We start from the raw sequence: 22,448 nt of genomic DNA on the forward strand, positions 1-22,448 counted from the left end.
CTTTTATGACTCTGTCAAAGTTACTACCTTTTGTTGTAAGCTTTAGTTTTTAATCAACTCAAGTTTTCAAATAGGTGTCACGTGTGTAATGATTTAATTTAATACATTTTTATTATTTCGTTTAATTAACTGTTTATTAGTAGTGTTTTATTTTGTCATGTGGAATGCGTCATAGCGCATGCGTCAGGTTTCTAGCACCATTCGCATGCGCCTTATATATATACTTATTTATTTCCTCTTGCGCATGCGCACGTGGCGTTTGGGCGGGTCTCAACCGTGATTGGAACACAAAACTGTCAATCAGGCGACAGCAGCAGCACCACCAGTTAAGAGACGAAACAGTAAAGCAGGCAACGGTGTTGAACTTCGCTGTTATCTTTACATTTACTTTTAGGTTTCCCCCCCCCCTTAATCTAACTGGTTAATTAAAATGACCGAGCAGTCGTCGCTTCTTCTTAGAAAACAGTTAGCAGGTAATAAAAAAAAAACATTTGTATTGTTTTTATGTTAAGTAGACTTACTTTTTGGGTTCTATAGCTAGCTAGCTATGCTATAAACTAGTTATAGAATAAAAAATGGTTAAAATATCAGATTATTAGCGAAAACATATCCGTTAAATTGTGTTAAACTAAGTTAATATCTGTTACATGTTCAAATAACTTAAATATAAAACTGTTAAGTGATTTGTTAAGCTAGTTCCGATTGCTAAAACAGAGAAACAGGTCGATAAGATTATAGTGAGATTTACAGAGATACATATAATATTGTTTTGCTGTTATTAACACGTATCAGGTTAAATATTTATAGTCTTGACAATTCTGAGTATATTTTAGACCGGTTAGTTGAACGGCTTGCACGCACGATTTAGCTACATTGTACTAACCTGACTGCGACAAATCCCGCCTCCTGTGCTACGGTTGGTTGTTTGTTCAAGCTCAGGCACTGTCAGCCAATCAGAACCAAGCAAGAGGCGGGATTTGGTGGAATGCATGTGAGAGGGGGAAATGTGTGTAACCGTAAACGTGTTTATCTTATTTGTATAAATAAGTAGTGTGTAGTCAGTAAATTGTATCAGTTACAAGTTAATGATTGTGTTTAATATATCCGAATTTGACAATGGATTCTCTTCTCTGTGGAAGGTAAGATCCATGAGAAGAGCAGATGATCTCTCAGTCCTGGTTCTTAACGGCAGTTCTTCAGCATTTTGGCTTGTCCTTTGTGGTGGTGGTGGTGTCCAAAAATATTGATTTGTTTGTATTTGATCACAGAACTCAATAAGAACCCTGTTGATGGCTTTTCGGCTGGTCTGATCGATGACGACGATATCTATCAGTGGGAGGTTGTGATCATCGGCCCAGCAGATACGTTGTTGTAAGTAATTGAGTGAGTAAGCAGTACGTACAGATTCACTTCCAGTCATTATAAGCGTAGAAAGAACTTTGTTGCGTGTCTTAACAGGATTTCTGTTTTACTTTTTCTTGTAATAGCGAGGGTGGATTTTTTAAAGCGAACCTCACCTTTCCTCATGACTACCCACTCCGTCCTCCAAAGATGAAGTTTATTACAGAACTCTGGCACCCTAATGGTACGTGCGTATGATTAGACCACCTTTAACTGGTCTTAAAGGTGCAGAGATCCGATTCGTGTCTGATTTGCATATCTTATCAGCAATATGTCACTAGCATGTGCTTGATGTGATTCTGATCCCACACCTTCAGTGGCAAAGAACGGCGACGTCTGCATCTCGATCTTACACGAGCCAGGAGAGGACAAGTTTGGCTACGAGAAGCCCGAAGAGCGCTGGCTGCCGATCCACACCGTCGAAACCATCATGATCAGCGTCATCTCCATGCTGGCTGACCCGAACGGCGACTCGCCAGCCAACGTGGACGCTGCCGTAAGTCCAGATCCCGACGCAAGTTAGCACATTGTGGTGATGGTGTGGAGAGTACCTGGATGATATGCAAGGTTGTGTGTGTTGACAGAAAGAATGGCGAGAGGATCCCAGTGGAGAGTTCAAAAGGAAAGTTGCCCGCTGTGTGAGAAAAAGCCAGGAGATGGCATTCGACTAGATATTCCCTTCACTGCAATACTCACTTAAATGGTAATTCTGTCTAGATAGCATCACTGAGTGTTTATATACACACTAATAACTGAGTGTGAGCTGATTAGATCATGAGTGGTCAGATTTATTTTATTTTTTTATACAACCTTAAATTAAAAAAAAAAAAAATTAAGACTTTAAGGATCTGCAACAACCCTGGAATTTGATAAGCAAGGTTGCTGATATTTAAAAGTAGAATTAAAATTACATCTATTCATTCCGGATGCAGAAAACAAGCACATATTTCCCACCAAACATCCAAAAACATGCACAAGATAGCTATATGAATCAGGTTTATCCTTAATGACTGATGTATTGATTCTTAAATTGTAAAAAAAAACAAAAAAAAACACCAGTTGTTTGCTTTAAACTTCCATCACAATTACTGGTTAAATGTTTTACAAAATAATTATGTAGCATAGATATAGAGCAGTGCTTTGCTGCTATAATGATAATGGGAAAAGAAATACTGTGTGTAAAATGTGAATTCAGTAATGGGTACAATATTCACTCCTCTTTTTCGTACATGTGGCTTGACATGCTATAATTTGTCACGGATGTAATCGCTAATTACTAATCAAATTACTTTTCCTCTTTCCCACAGACAGGAGAGCTTGAAATACAAGTGATCAGAGATCCATCACTCTGAGCCGAAGTTTCACTCACAAGGAAATGGAAATATTGTAACAGCTGAATCTTCTCTGAATGTGTGGTTAGAAGTATATCATGTGTTTGTGTACGTGTGTATGTGAGAGAGTGAGACTTATTTATTGTCTGGATAATGATGAAGTGTAATGCATGTTTTTTTTTTTTTTTTTTGCTTGTTTTCCCCTTCTCCTGCCTCTGAGCCATCAACTATGTGCAAAGTCACTTATGCAATTTTCTCAGTTTCACACTCACTCTAGCTGTAGAGAGCCTCATACCAGAAATGTCTCTCCCTAAGGAGTCAGTGTGCTCCCTGCTGCCTTAATATATCCTCCTGTACAGGAGCGAATTGAATTCAGTGATGCCAGGTCTGTCGGAATCGATCCTGTTTGTCTCGACAAACCAAAAAGAATAATTCATGAAAGAGAATATTTTTGTGTATAAAATATTCTGTGACTGTAAATATCCTGTATTATAGCCATGTTTGTGTTTTGCCTCCACTTGAGTTCTTTTCATTCGTGGCTATACAGTGTGTAACTTTAAAGCGGTCAGCCATAATATTAGTTTTTAAATCTTTTGTCCGTTTCTCCTAATTTACTTTCTTATCGCTCATTAAAAGCATTTCGTCTTAAGTCTAAAAGTTTATTGTGCGTCTTCTCTCATCACCTTTTTTTTTTTTTTTTTTTAAATATGTGAGAAACATTCGTGGTTCTCGTTCTCAGATTTGATTCTCCTCAGGAGCATTAAGTTTTCCCAAATGGAAAAAATTCAACATTTATAGCTAAGGAATAACATCAACAACCAGAGTCACCCTTTATCCCAAGTCAAAAGCATCAAAAGCCTTCCTATACAGAATAAACCGTTTTTCATTTTTCAGCTTTTATTTGATTGCCTTGTGTTGTACATATGATGGCAGGAAAGCAAATGGGCAGTATAAAATTAATCTTAAATCTGGTATCCAATGGAAATAAACCACAAAAAAAGGGGAGAACAACCAAAACTGTAATAATATCTTGACCCCACGTTCCACATGGATGCCTCTTACTGACCAGGAGCAGACAGACTCTTGTTCATAAACTGTCTCTTTACAAAGCACATCCACCACTGTGGAGAGAAAAAACAAACAAAAAAACATTCTGGTGATTAGCCTACTGTGGCGGTAATATTGACATTTTCTACTATATATAGTTATGATGGCTACTGAAATATGCGTGGTAGACATTCTGGCATGCGGTATTTGACTCAATTAGACTTATGTAGGTTTCACTACAGCACAGTTATCAAAAAACCTGATCAAATCGTGACGTTGACATTTATATTCGGCATTTTTGCAGACGCCCTAATCCAGAGCGACTAACGTTCATCTCATTTATACAAGTGAGCAGTTGAAGATTAAGGGCCTTGTTCAAGGGCCCAACAGTGGCAACTCAGCAGAGCTGGGATTTGACAACCTTCTGATCAGAAGTCCAACATCGTAACCACTGAGCTAGCAGTGTGCAAAGAAAATCACACATTTGGCCAAAAATTGTTTTTTTTTTTTTTAAATTAGTTTGTTTATCAGAATTCAGCCACAGCGACATCACATGGGTTTTCCAAAACCACTACACGCTGCAAATTTTCAGGTAGTCTAATACAACCTACGCTTCTGTTGTTAACAGCTAAAAGATGGTGTACACTTGTGTCACTTTATTAGGCACACCTACTTTATATAAACTCTTATTGGCCATTTTGGCATACACCCACCACTTGGGTCACTTTGAAGGTGTACAATTAGTAACCATAGCTCATCTGTACCTAGAACAGCTGCTGGGCAGATATTATTTTGGTGGTGTACGTTCTCAGCACAGCATTGTTGCTGGCGTGGAAGCGTGCGTTGCCTGCATCACGTATTTAAGTGAAGGAAGGAGAAATATAGTTTCCTGCTGAGATACCTACAAGGTAGGCGTGACGGAACACACTGTCGATACACAATTCGTAGCAGCACTCAAACACCACCAGGTCAGCTCTCATTCTAGTCAGTAATTGTACGCCTACAAAGTGTCCTATATATGCTGGCTGTAAATGATAAACTGGCCAATAAGAGAATATACAAAGTAGATGTTCTTAATAAAGTGGCAACTAAGTGTTTTAGCTGTTAACAAGCATACGTTGACACTCAGCTGACATTGTACAGCTATACGGTAGGTTTACCTAACAAAATAAGTCAGTAAACGAAGAGAAAATCTCTGTACTTAATAAACCATCTTACCTTGCTTGGCTTGTCTGTCTGTGGGTCGAACACTTTGTCACACAGTCTCACGCCTGTTTCCTGACGAATCTGCTGCAGGTAAGCCCTCATATTTTCTGCACAGGACGCAAGAACAAATGCCAGATCAACACCACAAAGGGAGCGGAGGCTGATAAGATTACAGGTCAAAGCACTACATAAAGCTACAGCTGTACAATGCTGGAAGACTGACCCATAATGCTACAATGCGAAGATTAAGTTCTCTAATGAACACACGGTATCTATAAATCATATACACTACAGGTCAAAAGTTTGTGGACACTCGACTGAAACGTTTCTCATGATCTTAAAAAGCTTTTGATCTGAAGGTGTATGATTAAATGTTTGAAATCGGTGTCGTAGACAGAAATATAATCGTGCCAACATATTCATTTCTTTCATTAGAAAATGAACATTTTATTTAGAAAAAAATATTTATTTAAAAGGACGACTCGGAGCGAAATATTCTGAAAAGCAGCCAATAAGAGTCCAGCGTAGGTGGGAACTCCTTTAATACTGTTTAAAAATCATCTCAGGGAAATTCCTCAAGAAATCGGGTGAGAAAACGCCAAGAATACATTTCTGGAAATTCTCTGCAAAAATCGTGTCTACTCTGAAGATGTTAAAATACTAAATTATTTTGGATTTTTTTATCATCACAACGTAATTCCCATAGTTCCATCTGTGTTACTCCAGAGTTTTGATGACTTTATTTTATTCTAAAATGTGGAAAAATAAAAATAAAAATAAAGAACGAGTGTGTCTAAACTTTTGACCTGTAGTGTATACTTAAACTACAGATATCATTCCCAGGTCATTTTGCACTTCCTCATTTGTGTGTACACAGGTAAATCGTGGGAATGGATTTTATTGGACCTTCATAGATTTTACATAGACGATAACTAGACGCATTTTAAAATACACAATGTGTCGCTATTAAATTTAGAAACTTCATAAAGCATCATCCGTTGTAAATAGAACATAACTCCATATATTTTCGAACACTATATATTTAAAATGAGCTCATTAGAAAAACGTTGAAATGGAAAAATCTGACCAGGAATACTGTAGGTATATACGTATCAAGAACTGTTTCTTATGAAACGTTAAGTATTTAATACAGCTCTCTTGTAGAGTCGCATTACTTAAGAAGTTTCGCACAGATTTCGTTTTTTCTTGTTCAACTGCTATTCTGTATCGTTCTGCCCGGGAAAAATTAGCGAATAAACCTTAGCAAATAAACCTTAAGAAACTCCAGGTGTACAAAAAAACCAAACAAACATTGACTGTCAATGTGTATTATTAAAGTCTGCATTATTGTGATTGAGGAGTAATGACGCTGTTTGCAGCGTACCTTCTTCCTGTTTGCTGGTAGGCTTAAGGTACATGGCGTTGAGAGGGAATCCCGGCTCTCCTGGGATGGGGAAGTTGGTGATTCCCAGCGTGTACATCTCCTTCTCTCCTTGGTTTTTTGAGCTACACTGTGGATCAAACACAAGGATGGGTTCAAAACACACAGCAGTAGGAGATATTGAAGTCCAGTTTTATGGAACGTTCTGCTGAACTATGAATATACGGAACCAAAAAAAGGGTTATGAACATTATTTAACAATGTTTCGCTAACAATATCTCCAATGTATGCTTTTTTTTTTTTGAGTCAGTTGACTTAGTTACATACGTTACGAGAGTTAATTTTTATATCGACGAGGCTGGATTGAAAGATTAAATTTGAGTGTGGAAATAAAATAAAGCAAACGCCGCAATATCCGGAGGAGCTTGTGAATTTTCGAAATAATCTTAGATTTTTTTATGCAGATTCAGGACGAGACTTGTCAATGGACAACATCCCGACGCGAATTCAGCCAAAGCCCTCTTTGATTCACATGCGCGGAACATGAGTACAGCTAAAAGGTGGTCTCGTTTACCAACAAATATCACTGCGAAACAATTTCGTGCGATTGCGATTTCGTCAATTCGAGTAGTTTTCCACAAAAAAGAAAAAAAGAGAAAGATTTACAATTTTTTTAAAATGATGATTGTTTTTTTATAAGGATGTTTATTTAGCATTCACTCATGCAAGGAGTCTACAGTGTCAGCACTTTGTAACAGCCAGACGTAAAGCCGTAACAAAGTTTTCCGCCATGTGGAAGTCTTCAGGACAGACGCAGTTTATGCTTTTTTTTTTGGTTGTCTTTTTGACTTAAAGAGAGGCCAGTGAGGACCTGAACGTTTCTACTTGCTGTACATTAACGTTAAATGCACCTATAAACGGATAAAGAAAAAAAAACACGACTTGATCTTTAATAAACAAATTGTTCGTGTTGGCAAATTGCTGTGGTATAAAAGGAATCAAAACACTTAAAAGTTCCATGATGTTTTTGGAAAACAACCCAAGTCACCCCGTGTCATCCTTGACTATTCCGCTATAACTATCCCCTGAAGTGTCTTGTTCCTCACATAAATCTGATCCGCACTTACCTTCTGCAGCTTCTTGAGGCATTCAGAGATGTACAGAGTGACGTAGATCAACGTCCGGTCTGCCTCGTTCTAATAAACAGCGTGATGCAAATTCAAAATCAGTCCAAGACAGAATCACGACATGATTAGAAGTCGTCACAAATATCCACGAGGCTAGACGTGTACATAATGCTGATCAGTTCTAAGCAGAAATAAGAACAAATTCAATAGTCTGGTAATGAGTGAAGGTGAAACAGAAATGTACTGCCAGAGAGGGCTGAGCCAGACGTGCACGTCGAGGCACGCGTGCATTTTTCCCCCCATGTCGTCTCTCACTTCCTGCATTTGTTTTGCTTTATTACCCCCCGCATCTCGACTTACCTTAATTTCATAATTCTTGAAGAACACGTTGGCTTTAAAGTAGTAAATGGCCTCATCGATGATGTCTGTGTCTTTAGCTGAAAGAGGAAAGAGAAAAAGGAAACAGGAACATTACGCACTGCTGACGAGTCTGAGATGTGACAGGTTGAAGACCATTTAAGGAAGAAATGCTACAGCTCGTACACAACATTTATACGACATACGTAAACAGCTTCCATGATTAGAAATATGGCAAAAAAAATTATAATATTACTTTCTTTTGGAGCAGGGCCTTTAAACTGTGTCCTGAGGGGCAACAGTGCCATATTTCCCACCAATTTGGCATCGGAGTCCAACAGACTGGAATGATAAGCCTGAAAAAGAAAAAGAAAACAATACAACAGAACATTTAACAGAATTAAAATGTTAGACTTCTATACATCTTTATTGATGTGAATTAATATTTGCAAAGCAATGCAAAACCAGCTTCACAGCACTGACTTTCTAAGACACTGTATTACAGATACGCAACACTATTCTTTTAAAAACATAAACCGCTATATTTAAAGCTTAATTTATTTGCAGAATCATATTAAAGTGAATAAAAATAACTCCAACAGGGTATAAGATGGCTGTCTAACCGTGTAGCTGGCTAATATAGCAAGTTCGCTAGCTAAAGGCTGCTAGACTGTCATTTTAAAAGCCCTTAAAGACACATTTTCTGTCGTATATATCAAAAGATGTGTGTTTAAATATGTTCAGAGTTTGCTTACCGGCATTTTTTAATATGTTGTCTGGTTTTAGAAGGAAATCTGTTGTCACAGCACTGAAAAATGCCGCTTCCGCTGTCCCACCCAACACAGCGATACCGGAAGTAGCTGGATTGTAAATTCAGTGTAGTTACTTCTATTGTCCACAAGGGGGCAAAAGAAAAGTCTATTAAAAAAGTAATACGTTTTGAGAATTTATTTCTGGGCTTCTGTGCTATATTTTCACCTCCAACGCACCCAGTGTTGCTCAGACGGCACTATTTAACATTTCGACACTGATATGCTTTTACAACGTAAACTATTCTGCTTAGAATCCCGCCTCTCCTCCGTGTGCGCGGAGTTTACATGTTCTCACCCTGTTCCGGGGGATTTCCTCTGGGTACTCTGGTTTCCTCTCCCAGTCCAAAGACAAGCGCTGTAAGCTGATTGGCATTTCTAAATTATCTGTGGTGTGTGAACGTGTGTACGATTGTACCCTGCGATGGGTTGGTCCCCCGTACAGGGTGTCCTAGGATCCCCAAGACCCTGTAAATGGATGGACGGATGGCAGCAGGTATGTGCATGACACCCCATCCAAGGTGTATTCCCACTTCACAGCCAGTGTTCCCAGGATATCCTCTGGATCCACCATTACCAGTATTGTAATGCTAGGAGTTTTATTTCTGAGCATCAGGGCCTGATTTAAGAAGCGCACAAGCAAATGCTAAAAAATTCTAAGAAAAATATTCTACCCTGTAACTCATTATTTCATCTTCAGAAACCTATTTATCCCAGTTAGGATAGTTGTCTACTAGTACACCTGGAGTCTGTCCTGGAAAAACCGGGTGTGATGTTGGAATACTATCAGGATGGGATGTCAGTCTGTCACAGGTCACAATGAAAACACCAATTCATGCCTAGAGACTACGTAGAGTCGCCGGTTCACTTACCAGAATATATATATATCTTTTTGAAGATGGGTAACCTGGAGGAAACCGACATGGACAAGGGGAAAATAAAGATTAACCTGGGCTCAGGATAAAACCAGGGACGCTGGAGCTGTGAGGCAGCAACATAAATTTGTAAACTTTGTAAAAAGAAAGAAAGAAAAAAAAGCCGCTCCAATCTGTCATGCTCTGTGGATTGTTTTTATGTTTCATAAGTTGTCCATTATTAACAGTGTATCTAGGTGTGTATTTGTCCTCAGATTACTGAAAAATTTATTTACAACAATGACACATGGTTCAGCATACACACTTTCCAAAATCTCACTTTTATTGAAAAAATATTTAACATTACAAGTTATAGAATGTAGCATGCTATGTCTACACCCAGTATAAGAGCAAAGAGCATCAATAATAGATAAACACTTATGCAGTCAGACAAAAAAACAAAACAAAACACTGAAAATAATTCTTGCGCATTCTCTCTTTACACCCAGGCTCTTTCTGACAGTGTTGTTCACTTTCAGGCTTGGATTTCCACAGCGCCAAGCAGCTGAGTGCGTTAAAATATCCGTTCCCTTCAGTCTCTCTGGTGGCCACGCAGCCATGGGGTTTAAGAATCCACTCTGTCTTGGAAATACTCATCATAATTCTGGTTGCCCGGCTCCTCATCATCCTCCTGGGGGGAAAAGTGACAATAATGATGCAAACAATGACCATAATATAGATTATGAACTAAGCTGCATACAAACCAGTGTTAATGACAAGAATGAATCACCTCATAATCATCTAATAATTAAGGTATCAAGGTATAAACTATATCGTGACTTATTTAAAAAAAAAAAAAAAAAAAAAGGTATTACCTCATGGCCGAGGAATTCACATAATGCAGCATGAGTGCGTGTCCGTTTAAACACCAGGAAACATTATTTGCTGCTTGATATATTTTTTATTTATTCCATTAAATATCTATATTTTTATGTTTGTTTTGTGTGTTTTTAAGATTACGTTTTTTGTATTTTGGGATTTCGTTTTGTGTATTAACGATTTTGTTTGTGTTTTGGAATTTCGCTGTGTGTATTAAAGATTTTGTTTTTGTATTTCGTTTTGTGCAATAAAGATTGTTTTTGGAATCTGTTTTGTGTATTAAAGATTTTGCTTTTGTATTTTTGGATTTTAATTTGTGCATTAACGATTTTGTTTTTGGATTCAGTTGTGTGTATTAAAGATTTAGTTTTTTGTGTTCTTGGATTCAGTTGTGTGTATTAAAGATTTAGTTTTTTGTGTTTTTAGATTCAGTTTTGTGTATTAAAGATTTAGTTTTTTGTGTTCTTAGATTCAGTTTTGTGTATTAAAGATTTAGTTTTTGCATTCTGACATTCTGTACAATTCAGTCTTTCATTTTTGTATTTTCAAAATGTTTGTCGTGATGTAGTACTTTTGAAATGTCGCACAGTTCTCAGACACCATAAGACGGTCCTTTTAAACCTTCTTAAAGACCACGAATTAGTATTCACTCAGATGTTGGTGTTTGGGACATAGCCATTACCCGTCATGCCATTCTGTTGAATTTATATTACCCTGTTTTTGAATGTCGAATGCATTCTGACTTTAATAAACATATTCATGTGTGTTGGACTAGGACTGTCTAAAAACAAACAAACAAAAAAAAAAAACTCCAAGTTTTTCAATTACCTTTTTTGTGTAATTACGCACGAAAGCACTATACATGACACTACATGGCACAAAATGTACCTACCTTCGGCTCCTTGAACTCCAGGTCCTCGCCGTACTGTATGGAGAAGTCAATGTGCTGGAGAACAATGTTGATGCCTTCTTCATCGGTGCGGTCGAAAGGCAGGAAACGCACCATGCTGTAGTCATCGATCTAACAGAAAAAAATCAAAGAAGGAAAAAAATTTAACAAAGAAGGAAAAAGGAAACATGTCATGAAATATGAACATATCATGATACAAAGTTTTGGCACCCTCATACACTCATTTGCATCTGTGAATCTTTCCATCGCTACTTATTCCGACTTTGTAACAGCCGACTTACCAAACCACAGATAGCTTTGGTGAGTTTCATGAATTTTTTGCTCCTCATCGTGGCAGAGCTGTCCTCCATCATCGAATACATATCGGGATCTAGGTACCTGCGGTAAACATGTATACGTCACCTCTCCATTTGAATTACGTTATACTCCCCAATGCACACACTAATAATAAAAATGTACATTCTGTTAATCCTCACTTACTTCTCAATCTCTTTCTTAGCCTTAGGACTCAGCAGGTCCATTTTGGTCATGATGTTGACCTGGGGGATTTCTAGTGCCACCATGGCACTCAAGGCTGCCATTACACCAGAAATGAACTGGGGGGGGGGGAGTATTTAGTGAGATTATTTTCTGGCAAAGTCACACATCCACACTGAGTCTGTGAAGATTAGGCCAAGTCCATATGACAATCTTCAACAATAAGAGACTGAACATAGGATTAACATCTCAAGAGCTCAATTACATTACCTTGAAGCTCTCCACCATGAATTGAGAATCGACTAAAAAGACGCCGCACACACGAAACTCCCACTGCTGGAGCTGCTCGACTAAGTGCTTCATGACCGGAAGATGAGTGTATAGCTCAATCTGACCTGAAATGAAACACAAACACAATGCAAGATGGTTTCAGTCCAGTGAATTGGTCATTTATTCATCATGGCTTATTAACCAACTCTGAAGAATTCATTTCTTCACTGCTTGAATTTGCTCAAGGCACTCTATTACTTCCATCGTTTTTTTTTTTTTTTTTTTTTTTTTAAATGTACAACGCTCTTAAAAGTAATTAAATAGCTAGTTCATAACCTGGGCAGTCAAAAAGTATGTAGTCATCCTCGACATGGCCAAGACTTTCTTCTAGCCAGTCGAAGTTACTAGCGAAGTACTCCATGCAGAAAACCAAGCCTCCGTTTGGCCCGAACCTCAGTGAGTCATCCTCCATCACATCATCCACCTGGATCAACTCTCGGATATCTGTTATTTCAGGGAAAGCGAAAAGGCAGAATAATCATTCAACCTGCCATATTTTCCCCATAAATTTGTACTTATTTATTTTATTTTAACGGTTTAACTCAGTCACGGTATTAGACTCGGGGCATTTTCAAAATGTTTCCACCCAAGTGAAGGTCCAGAAAACGATCTCTGGTAGACCTGAAAATGCAGGTCTGGGTTTCACTCAGCATGTCTAAAAGCGCTTCAATTCGGAATAATTTTTTTGAATATACAGCCATCCAGAATTATTGGCACCCTTGGAGAAAGATGGGCAAATTAAAATGTTAGGAAATGTATTTTTTTTGGTTAATCACCTAACAATATGAGAGAACCTTTAATCAAAGTGAATTCATTCAAAAACAAATAAAACCCTTACTGGAAAAAAGACATGACAGAATTATTAGCACTCCTGCTATTAGTACTTTCTCCAACCTCCCTTTGCCTCAATACAGCGACTAGAAGGATTCACACAAAACATAGAGCGAGTGACAAGTGAAAGTAAAAAATTAATGATATTAAAAAGTAATTATAAATATTATTATATGAATTAAATGAGCAATAATAGGAACAATACAGCAATGCACCTATTGTATGTCATTTTGTGGGGGAAAAAACGTATAGATTCACAATTACAATCATTAATCCCAGAGTCAAAAAGGAATTTGTCAATGATTAGACTTTTCGGCCAAGCGTATGGACGTCCCTAGGCGACAAATCCATGGCACGGAGGATAAAGGAAGCAGAATCAGGTCTATTTGGTGATATTTCTAATTAACCAAACTTGATTCAAATCATTAGTTAAAGAGTAGACTCAGTACGTTTGCCACACGTGGCCCGATTCCGACTCTCCCGCTCTCTATCCACTCTACTGATTGCTCTTACCTGCCATGACTGGATAATTAAAGTGCTCTGCGGCTGGATCGAGGTTTACGACCTGTATGGAGCGGTTTATGGCTTCGGCGTGCTGGATCATGGTGGAGCAGTATGTACTCTGCAAAGATAGAAAATAAAATGTTTTTTATTAAATGCACAATTAAAGAGTGTACATATTGTTGTTGTGTTCTGTCCTTTTATGTAGGACAAAATAGACAAGAGGAATTAAATAGTACAGAACAGCCCATTTAAAAAAAAAATCCTATTCTTTAACTACATTTAGGTAGTGGTACAATATTTATTGACTATACAACATTTAGTATTTATTAATTTGATAAATACAGCCATCTGATCTGCTTAATGGCTTTGAGGAAAGGGTCTGTCTATGATTAGTGCTTTTTGCGCATGCGCACACACACACGCGCACACACACACACACACACAACTTAAATATCAGTTAGGGATAGTCAATAAGCAAGGAATAAACCACTTTGGGGGGAGTGGCATTATAGGAAAATAATCAATCAATGACCGGGTTACTGTTGCCACCTGAAGCTTATGCTCCTATAACAGCATGCACAGCATGTGTTTTATTTCTCTTATACCACAGCATTTTGCCAATGATTACAATTTTTCCATTTATTAACAAAGGACACCACATACTTTTTTTTTTATTATCCCTTTATAGTTACATTTAAATGTTGTGGAACACCTGGAAAACTTATTTCCTCTTATTACTTATGTTAAAGCAGCTATAAATGAATTTTGAACCCAGATGAAGTCTTGAAGACTTACTTGGGTAAGTCTTACTCTGAGAAGAGCTGGAAACCAGTGAATGGGGAACAAGAACATTAATATAATCCAGTGAGTAGTATTACAGCTAGAAATATTGTCAGTGCTTCAGTTATAGAAAATGAATCAGCACGTCCTGACCAATCAGAATCGAGAATTCAACAGCACTCTGATGTAATATCACATGCCTTTTATTGCATTTGCGAGGACTTTTATAAAGCTGACCGACTGAATGTGTTTTTGACACTTTATTAGGGAAAAACTAGATCATATTTTATTTTTAAAAAACAAATAAACAAACAAACAAAACAACAACAAAAGGTATTAGGCATTTGCATCGTCCACCAGGAGCATTGTACATTAGTTCTATGACTTCAGTCCTATAAAAATAGAGTAACTACAAAGAAAATCTACACATTAGAGTGGCTTAATAAAATAGCAATAGATATATATAAGAATTAAAAAGTAATTAATTAAATAAAAAACAAGTTATTATTTGTTACATAAGTAATTCAGTGAATTAGCTCTTGTACCTTGCCGCTTCCAGCAGGTCCCATTACAAGCTGCGCATAGCGAGGCATTTTCTCACTCTTTCACCCCACAAAATTATAACTTATTATAACTAATGTTGTTTTATTGCACTATTTAACATTAAACAACTCAGAAATGTTCATCATCTTAAAAACAACGCGCACAAAATCTGCCGCGCGGCTTCCATGCTGCTTTCAGTCAACAACATCCTGTGACATGGGTTCAATCCTAAAGAGCGTTATAGTAAACTTATCTGGTCCACTACATAGGGTGTTAGACGCCGTTAGACGCCGTTACTTCCTACCCCGTGTAGTGCGCTTATACTGGAAGTAGCGAGTCATTTGGTATTCAAGCACTGTTGGCTCTACGGAAGTCGAGAGGGGTAAAAAAAAAAAAAGAAAAGAAAAGAAAAAGAAGCGTTTTTTTTGTACACTGCATGTAAACCGTATCCGTAGTCACCTGTACCTGTGCAACGTTTGTAGTCTACTAGTTTGAAGACAAGAAAAACCTCAAATATGAGCTGTGAATTTTCCTCTAACATTAAGGTAAGTTAGTGTTAGTGTAATGAATTTCTACAGAAGTGCTCAGTCTATTGCACTAGTAATGCATGTTTGAATTATATCAGTTATTAAATAAATGAATAAATAAACGTATACAGATTTCATTCAGATGGTCCCAGATGACATAATTTTTAGTAATGTAAGCCCAAATAGATTTTTTTCTTCTTATGACTGAATGCAGTAAGCGTGATGTATAGAGGACTGCACTAATATCAAGTGTTAGTTGATTAAGAATTAACACAGTATTAGGAGATATTAGAAATATATTTGGATATATTTCATATATGACGTTCAGAAACAACAGCAAAAAAATGGTCACGTTTTAAATAACTTGAATGTAGATAACAAAAACTTTAGTATAAATAAAACCTGATCTTTGTACCAGACTTACACAATTAAACCCTACTATAACACACACACACACACACACACACATATTTTGTTTTTAACACGATATAATTGTTCTGCTCACAAACAGCTTGTGTTTTATTATTTATTTATTTATTATTAATTTATTCTCTGGTGTCAACAGGTCATCAGGATTCACTCATACCATACAAGTAAGTTAGTTTTACTGTCATTATGTCTAAAGGCTTAGCCTCGTACAAGTCCATAGTAGTCAAGGAAAATGAGGATTTTCTGTTTTGTAATCTGAAAGTTATCAATCATTGGTATTGTTACTGGTACACCTACAATACAGTCTGACTGATTTTTTTTTTTAAAGTGTCATCATACCATGCAAAAGTCCTTATAATTTAAACAAGCAAACATGACTTTACATACTGATTGCTTTGTTCCTTATGATATAATTTGGTTTATTGTTTGCATAGACATCAATAACCCAGAATATGGACTTAAAGACCTCAGAGAAAGGACAGGACCTTTGCAGCCTCAACACATCAACACTATTGACATTCCTGAAGCGCCTTCTGATGATTCTTCCATGCACACCATGTTTGTGGCTGGCTTCACAACTAAACAGCAGATGACGGCACCTCTGCATTATGTTGTGTGTTTCGTGATAGGGATTAAAAAATCCTTTGTGCAACATCATCATGCTAATACACATCTTATCTGAACAAAACTGTTCTAGGTATTTAACTTACCTCGAAAGATGTTCCTGTTTTCTCAGTTAGTGGATTTTTCATATAAGGAAAATGGAAGTTCAATTTAAACAGCTCAAGACTAATATGTCACTTTGTGTGTGGTTTTTTAAATTTTTATTATTGTATGAAATATTTCACATGGTTTTTATCAGGGCCTTGGATTTGATAATAATAACAACCTTGAAGAGTCAATATGACATATCTTTAACATGAAACATGGTGCAATGAGTCACTACCATTATGCAAATAATATGACATTATTATTGCATTCTTATGCAACATGATGCTGCTGAGAAAGAGAACACAAGCAGTTGCTGATGACATATAAACAATGCTGTACACTTCAGTAAAATATGAGCGTTAATGTACAGCATCTGCAACAGGCTGAGACTCCGGGGTGTAGTCGATAAGGGAATGGGACGAAACGCATCTTAGAAGAAGGCAACTGATTTACTTTGACGGTCTTTATGACTTCTTGTATTCGATTCTCTCGACTTTAACGTCGTCGCCAATGAGCTGGTAAACGTATGTGACGACCGTAGACGCTTGGATGTCCATCAGAACAAAGGATGGTATGATGTTGCTGTGAAGAGAGACAAGCAACAATAATATGAATATCATTAGTCATAATACAAACCAAAGAGGATGAGCTGGGCAGCTCTGTTCTGGCTGAGGGCGGAGCTTATTTCTGGCCCTGAAAAATCTAAACAAAAGCCTGGAATCAAAATTCCATATCAGATCAAATCCTAATTATTTTCCCCTAAGGTATCTCTGGAATTATACGATTTTATAGGTCTAGCAACACTTACAGACATTACAAACAGGACCTTTAAGAGAAGACATAAACATTGCATTACAGAGGTGTCATGAAGGAGGTGCGTGTCATTGCAGTACCTCTCCAGTGCATTGTAAGCCCCTGTGGCTGAACCGGGGTTGATGTAAAATTTGTTCTCGTTTTCGAAGGCCTCAAACTTGTGCGTGTGGCCTGAAATGAGGATATCCACATCCAGCTGCCTCTGGAGAAGAGCAAGGCTTGCCATGTCGCCCCATGGGATCACCTGGTGCCCGTGGATCAGACCGATCTTAAACTGGCCCACAGTCACCACCTTCTGCTCAGGGTAATTCAAATTCTGTGGCCCAAAAAACTATGATGATGCTTCAAACAATGCCTTAATGTTTCCAAGCTGTATTACACAAGCCACTATAAATAAATAAACTTTCCCAAGAATGTTCAGTTAGAAGACTGAAGTTATCTATTTGCGTAAAAGAGAAAACCCACCTCATCAAAGTCTCCTCTGACGATGTGCACATCTCCAGCCAGCGTCTTCAGGTAGTCGTAGCTCTCCTTCGTACAGAGGTTGCCTGTGCAAAGGATGTGCTGAATCTTACCAGGCACCAGCAGCTTCTTAAACTTTGCTGGTAGAGTGTTGCATCGGTGAGGAATGTGCAGGTCACCTAATACAAGGACCAACTGGAGATATATAATAGACAGCGAGTTAGAGCGTCACCTTAGATTAGTTACGAGTAAGAGATTAGATTATAAACAAAGCTAATGGATTGTGACCGACTTAAATGTTTATATTGTTTTCACATTTATATTAATCACCAGTACCAAGTTTGACAAGGAGCTCAAATCTAACTTTGTGATCTATGTGGATCTACAGGATTCAGTTATTCTAGGCTATCAGACAAACCATGGTTTTCTTCTGTAAACTTTCTACTGGAGCGACGAGGCTAACGTAGCCGACAAGTAAGGAACATTTATCGGTCCGTACAGGATTTCGTGGAGGAACTTTTTCAAAATTTCCGGTGGATCTTGCGGAGTTTGTTGTGGGTTTTTTTTTTGTGGAAAACTACTAGAATTGATTGGCAAAATTGCAACTGTCTTTCACAGTGATATTTGTTGGTAAACGAGACCTTGTAGCTGTATTCATGTTCGACGCACTTGAATCAAAGTGGGCTTTGGCTGAATGCCCGTTGCGATGAAGTCACGTGACACGTCTCAGGCCAAATCTGTGGAAAATGTGCGGTAATTTTTAAAAATTAGCTCCACCGAATATTGGTGTTTAATTTTGCGTTCAATTCCGCGCTCGCAAAAACATGTAATCCTGGAGGGGCTATCAGCATAGCAGTGTGCAAACTCATTCATTCATCTTCAGTACAATGCTCAGGCTTATAGTCGCTCAATATACTGAAGATTAAGTGCCAGAGAGAAAAGCAATCACACCAGGGAAAACAGTATTGCATTTCAGTAGTGATGTGCAGAAAATGTTCCACATCGAAAAGCAAAACCTTCACCCATATTGCCCGTACGTCGCTTGATCTCTTCGGCGAAAAACAAATCAGCAGCGCGTATTTCTGAGTCGCAGTGTACTTCGAGGTCCTACACAAAATGTTTAAAGGTCTGTAGCTGCACCGTTAAACCTTCAGGCTACGTCCACGTTCATCCACATAGATCCGAAAACTGCGTTATCGCTTTAAAACACTCTCCGTCTACACTGACATTTTCAAATGTTTTCCAAAAATTGCTCATCCACATTGAAATATGCGAACACGCTTACATCCCTATACTGCGCATCCGTAAAAAATGTACAGTCTGAACAGCAACTGCGAATGAACATTCCATCCACTTTGGAAAACAAAATGCGATCTGAAGGTCATACAGAGTGACATTAATCTTTAACGACGCGAGCAAACTGGATAGCAAGTACAACAACTGCAGTGCAACATCATCCACCATCTTGTTGGTTTGTTTTGAGTCGAATGGGTCGCATGACTGCGTCACATGACTGAAAAATACGTCATTGTTTTAGAACACCTCCGTTTTTCTCTGGCCACACTTGGAGTCCGCTTGGGAGAACGTATTCGAAAAGCTCCTGTAGCAGTGTGGACGGAAATCCAAAACTTAAGAGAAAAGATGTTTAGAAAAAGAAATTCATTCGGATTAGCGTGGACGTAACCTGAGGTCACACCTCCTACCACAGTCTGATGGTGTGTGTGTGTGTGTGTGTGTGTGTGTGTGTGTGTGTGTGTGTGTGTGGAGGAAGAAAGCGATTCGGCTTCGACTTATTTTTCGTCCATTTTTATAGAGATCATACAGGGTTAAAAACCACATACACGACGCATGAGCTTTCCTCACTTGTTTGCTACATTACTTTCATTGCTCCAGGACAAAACTAAACAGGAAACAATAAAAAAAACCAAAAAAAAAACAGGTTTCCTGTCTGGATCATCTACATTCTAATCAATTATTGCTCTCAAGTACAATCAAGTATAACTTCCTGGCTCTCGTATATATACTAAGACTAAACCTAGTTTGAGAAATGTCACACAAACACTTTTTCAATTACCAACAAAAACCACACATTAGCTGAAAGGATGTTACCAAGCATGTCCCAGGACACCTTTACGTGTGTTTCCTACACAAAGCAGAGGTCAGACTAGATCCAACAGCCTCATAGAGAGCAGCGATACTACAGCCGTCACCATTAGTCTGCAATAGAAGCCTCGGTAAAGCAGGGTGGAGGGAGTGGAGGGGCACTTACTCTGTGACCAGCCTGAGCACAAGGCAGTTGATTGGAGACAGGATGGGAGACAGTGCGTGAGGAAGAGGAGGAGGAGGAGGAATCAGGAGGAGGAGGAGGAGGAGGAGTGGGGGGGACATCGAGAGATCAAAATGGTGCATAAATCACAAATAAAGGAACACAAACAATACAAGATGGTGTGAGACAGAGAAGGAAACTGAAATACCAAATGAATATCAAGTGAATAATTCAAACATAAATGAGATGTTAGTTGATAATGGTTAATTAAAAGGTTAGCAGTGTGGGGTTAATGGGAAAATTTCTTGCTAAATGATTATTAATATTTTTTTGGTTTAGTCAGTCAAAATGAGCTGAACCACACCCCATAACTGGTGGTTTAGGAAAGTGAAATGGTTTAAATATAAAGAAGAGTTGTTCAAATAAGCAGAACATGAACCAGTACTGATAAATTTAGGGGTCTAATAAATGATAAACCGAGGCACCTGAACAAATAAAAAGCTACAATTTTATGACACGTTGCTCTGACTGTTTTAAGGAAAGACGCACTATCAGGACCTCAACATCAGAGAACGACTTGCGTATAAATCTTTAAAATTAACGTGATCTTAACACTGCACTGCAGTGCTGATACGACGCTGTTACAGCAGAGATGGTGAACTTGAAGCTGATCTGTTTGAGCAGAGTGTACAGGCGAAGAGATACGAGAGATACACAGATTAAAGGACTAAAGCGCCGCTGCATCGCTCTCTTTAAGTAGAGATGAAGTGAGGGTGCTTCTATCAATGCAGTCATGAGGCATTGTGGGTAGTGTAGGAAAGTGGAAACAGACCAACATGTCCATCCAAAAAAGTTTAACAAAAATAAAAATACAGAATTTGATTCCAAAGTAAATCTTGGACGCCTGCCCGTGAAGATTAATTATAAAGATGAATACGCAAGTCGTTCAGGGTGGATTTTTTGGGAAAGTTTTGTTAGTTCCTGTTTTTGACTCCAACGTCCATTTAAACAGTTCAGTGTGTCTAATATTAAACAAGCAGTACTGTGTTTAAATAATGACACCCTGGTGTTGATTTTTCACTGCATGGTAAGAATAAGAAGGAGTAAAATAATTCAGAATTCATCCTGGGAAGTTGTTTTCAGGACACTGTGCTTCAGATAAGACACTCTTGACACTAAATGGATTGCCAGGAAAACAAAACTTATGGTCAAACCCCTAAGGTCTGATCTAAATGAATAATCTTAACGGTCTAATGAAATAGCTGAGCATGATATGATGTTAGCCAGAGTTAGCTAAGTGTTTAGGAGTGAAGTTCTTTTATTTGTTTATTTATTTAATTTTATTTGAGTCATGCCACTCTCCAAATAAATAAATAAATAATGGTTTAGCAACGAAACAGGGATTAAAACTTCAAATAAAACAGTTTTGCAGTAAATAATGCGTTTAGATGGGAACACCCAACTCCAGTTAGCTCTGTAGGATAGTCATGTGATAGATATTATGGATGAAGCTAGCCAGCTAGCTCGCTAACTAGCTAACGGCTAATAATATCGCCTGACTTCCGGTCTTAAATTGCAGTTTTCAGTCTGTACGAATGTACTGTTATATGCATACCGCATATCCTTTTAGTATAAATCTGGCTAGACTGTAAAATCTTACCATTTTGTCCGAGCTGTGTGTTTCCAATGAAGGGCAGGAAGCGACTATCGGCCTTCTGACAGGGTTGCCAGGTTGGTAAAATAGCACCAAAAGTAATCGTGAATATTGTCCTTGGTCCTAACCTGTATTGTATTGTGTCTCGGTAAATAAAATGCTGGTGTTCATGTAAATTTTATCACAGTATTCATTTTAACAGGAAATTATTCTAGGGTTATTCATTTGCATTTGGGACCGGAGAATGAAAATTTTATTCAACTTTAAAGGAGAAATATTTTGTGTATGGTGAGCAGGTGTACACCATAATGTACACCATAAATAAAAATATCTAAAATAATTTATAAGCAGAAATGAAACTTAAACTATATATATATATACATATTATATATTTATATATATAAGTTCCTGTTAAAAAGAGGTATACTAAGATACACACACACACACACACACACACACACACACACATATATATATATATATATATATATATATATATATATATATATATATATATATATATATATATATATATATCAGTACACCTCTTTATATTAAGCCATGACCTTCCTTTTTCACACACACACACACACACACACACACAAACAATAACTGGGTTGCTTATTACATAATTTCAGAGTACATCATTTACTTTTTCATACTGTTAATATTTAATTAATTGGATAAGAAGAAGAAGAGGAAGAAGAAGAAAAAGTAGAAGAAGAAGAAGAAGAATATTCCAGCCTTTTGTTTCCCCGTCCCAACTTTTTTGAGATGTGTTGCAGCCATGAAATTCAAATCTTTTTTTAATGGTACATT

The 22,448-nt window shown here is 37.7% G+C and overlaps 4 protein-coding genes across 4 annotated transcripts; 1 reads left to right on the plus strand and 3 right to left on the minus strand.

Annotated features, from left to right (window-relative positions):
• The first annotated feature begins 91 nt into the window (after positions 1 to 91).
• ube2g1b (ubiquitin-conjugating enzyme E2G 1b (UBC7 homolog, yeast)) lies at positions 92 to 3,735 on the plus strand. The gene is made up of 6 exons (XM_053648582.1): positions 92 to 473; positions 1,269 to 1,371; positions 1,488 to 1,585; positions 1,719 to 1,897; positions 1,986 to 2,104; positions 2,709 to 3,735. The coding sequence occupies exons 1-5, from the start codon at positions 431 to 433 to the stop codon at positions 2,070 to 2,072; spliced, it is 510 nt and encodes a 169-aa protein (XP_053504557.1). The 5' UTR covers positions 92 to 430; the 3' UTR covers positions 2,073 to 2,104; positions 2,709 to 3,735.
• Positions 2,177 to 8,739, minus strand: arpc3 (actin related protein 2/3 complex, subunit 3). The gene is made up of 7 exons (XM_053648581.1): positions 8,606 to 8,739; positions 8,107 to 8,206; positions 7,854 to 7,930; positions 7,494 to 7,562; positions 6,370 to 6,496; positions 4,998 to 5,092; positions 2,177 to 3,853 (listed from the first exon to the last, which is right to left on the minus strand). Exons 1-7 carry the CDS (start codon positions 8,609 to 8,611, stop codon positions 3,791 to 3,793), a joined length of 537 nt encoding a protein of 178 aa, XP_053504556.1. The 5' UTR covers positions 8,612 to 8,739; the 3' UTR covers positions 2,177 to 3,790.
• Positions 8,740 to 9,833: 1,094 nt separating this feature from the next.
• gpn3 (GPN-loop GTPase 3) lies at positions 9,834 to 14,980 on the minus strand. Its single transcript, XM_053648580.1, has 8 exons — positions 14,770 to 14,980; positions 13,454 to 13,562; positions 12,386 to 12,553; positions 12,050 to 12,174; positions 11,783 to 11,898; positions 11,584 to 11,680; positions 11,285 to 11,413; positions 9,834 to 10,204 (listed from the first exon to the last, which is right to left on the minus strand). Exons 1-8 carry the CDS (start codon positions 14,815 to 14,817, stop codon positions 10,139 to 10,141), a joined length of 858 nt encoding a protein of 285 aa, XP_053504555.1. The 5' UTR covers positions 14,818 to 14,980; the 3' UTR covers positions 9,834 to 10,138.
• Positions 14,981 to 16,532: 1,552 nt separating this feature from the next.
• vps29 (VPS29 retromer complex component) lies at positions 16,533 to 21,742 on the minus strand. The gene is made up of 4 exons (XM_053648583.1): positions 21,636 to 21,742; positions 17,713 to 17,904; positions 17,328 to 17,563; positions 16,533 to 17,016 (listed from the first exon to the last, which is right to left on the minus strand). Exons 1-4 carry the CDS (start codon positions 21,636 to 21,638, stop codon positions 16,899 to 16,901), a joined length of 549 nt encoding a protein of 182 aa, XP_053504558.1. The 5' UTR covers positions 21,639 to 21,742; the 3' UTR covers positions 16,533 to 16,898.
• Between the last annotated feature and the right edge of the window lie 706 nt (positions 21,743 to 22,448).

This window comes from Ictalurus furcatus, chromosome 18 (assembly GCF_023375685.1).
Source record: "Ictalurus furcatus strain D&B chromosome 18, Billie_1.0, whole genome shotgun sequence".
NCBI lineage: Eukaryota > Metazoa > Chordata > Actinopteri > Siluriformes > Ictaluridae > Ictalurus > Ictalurus furcatus.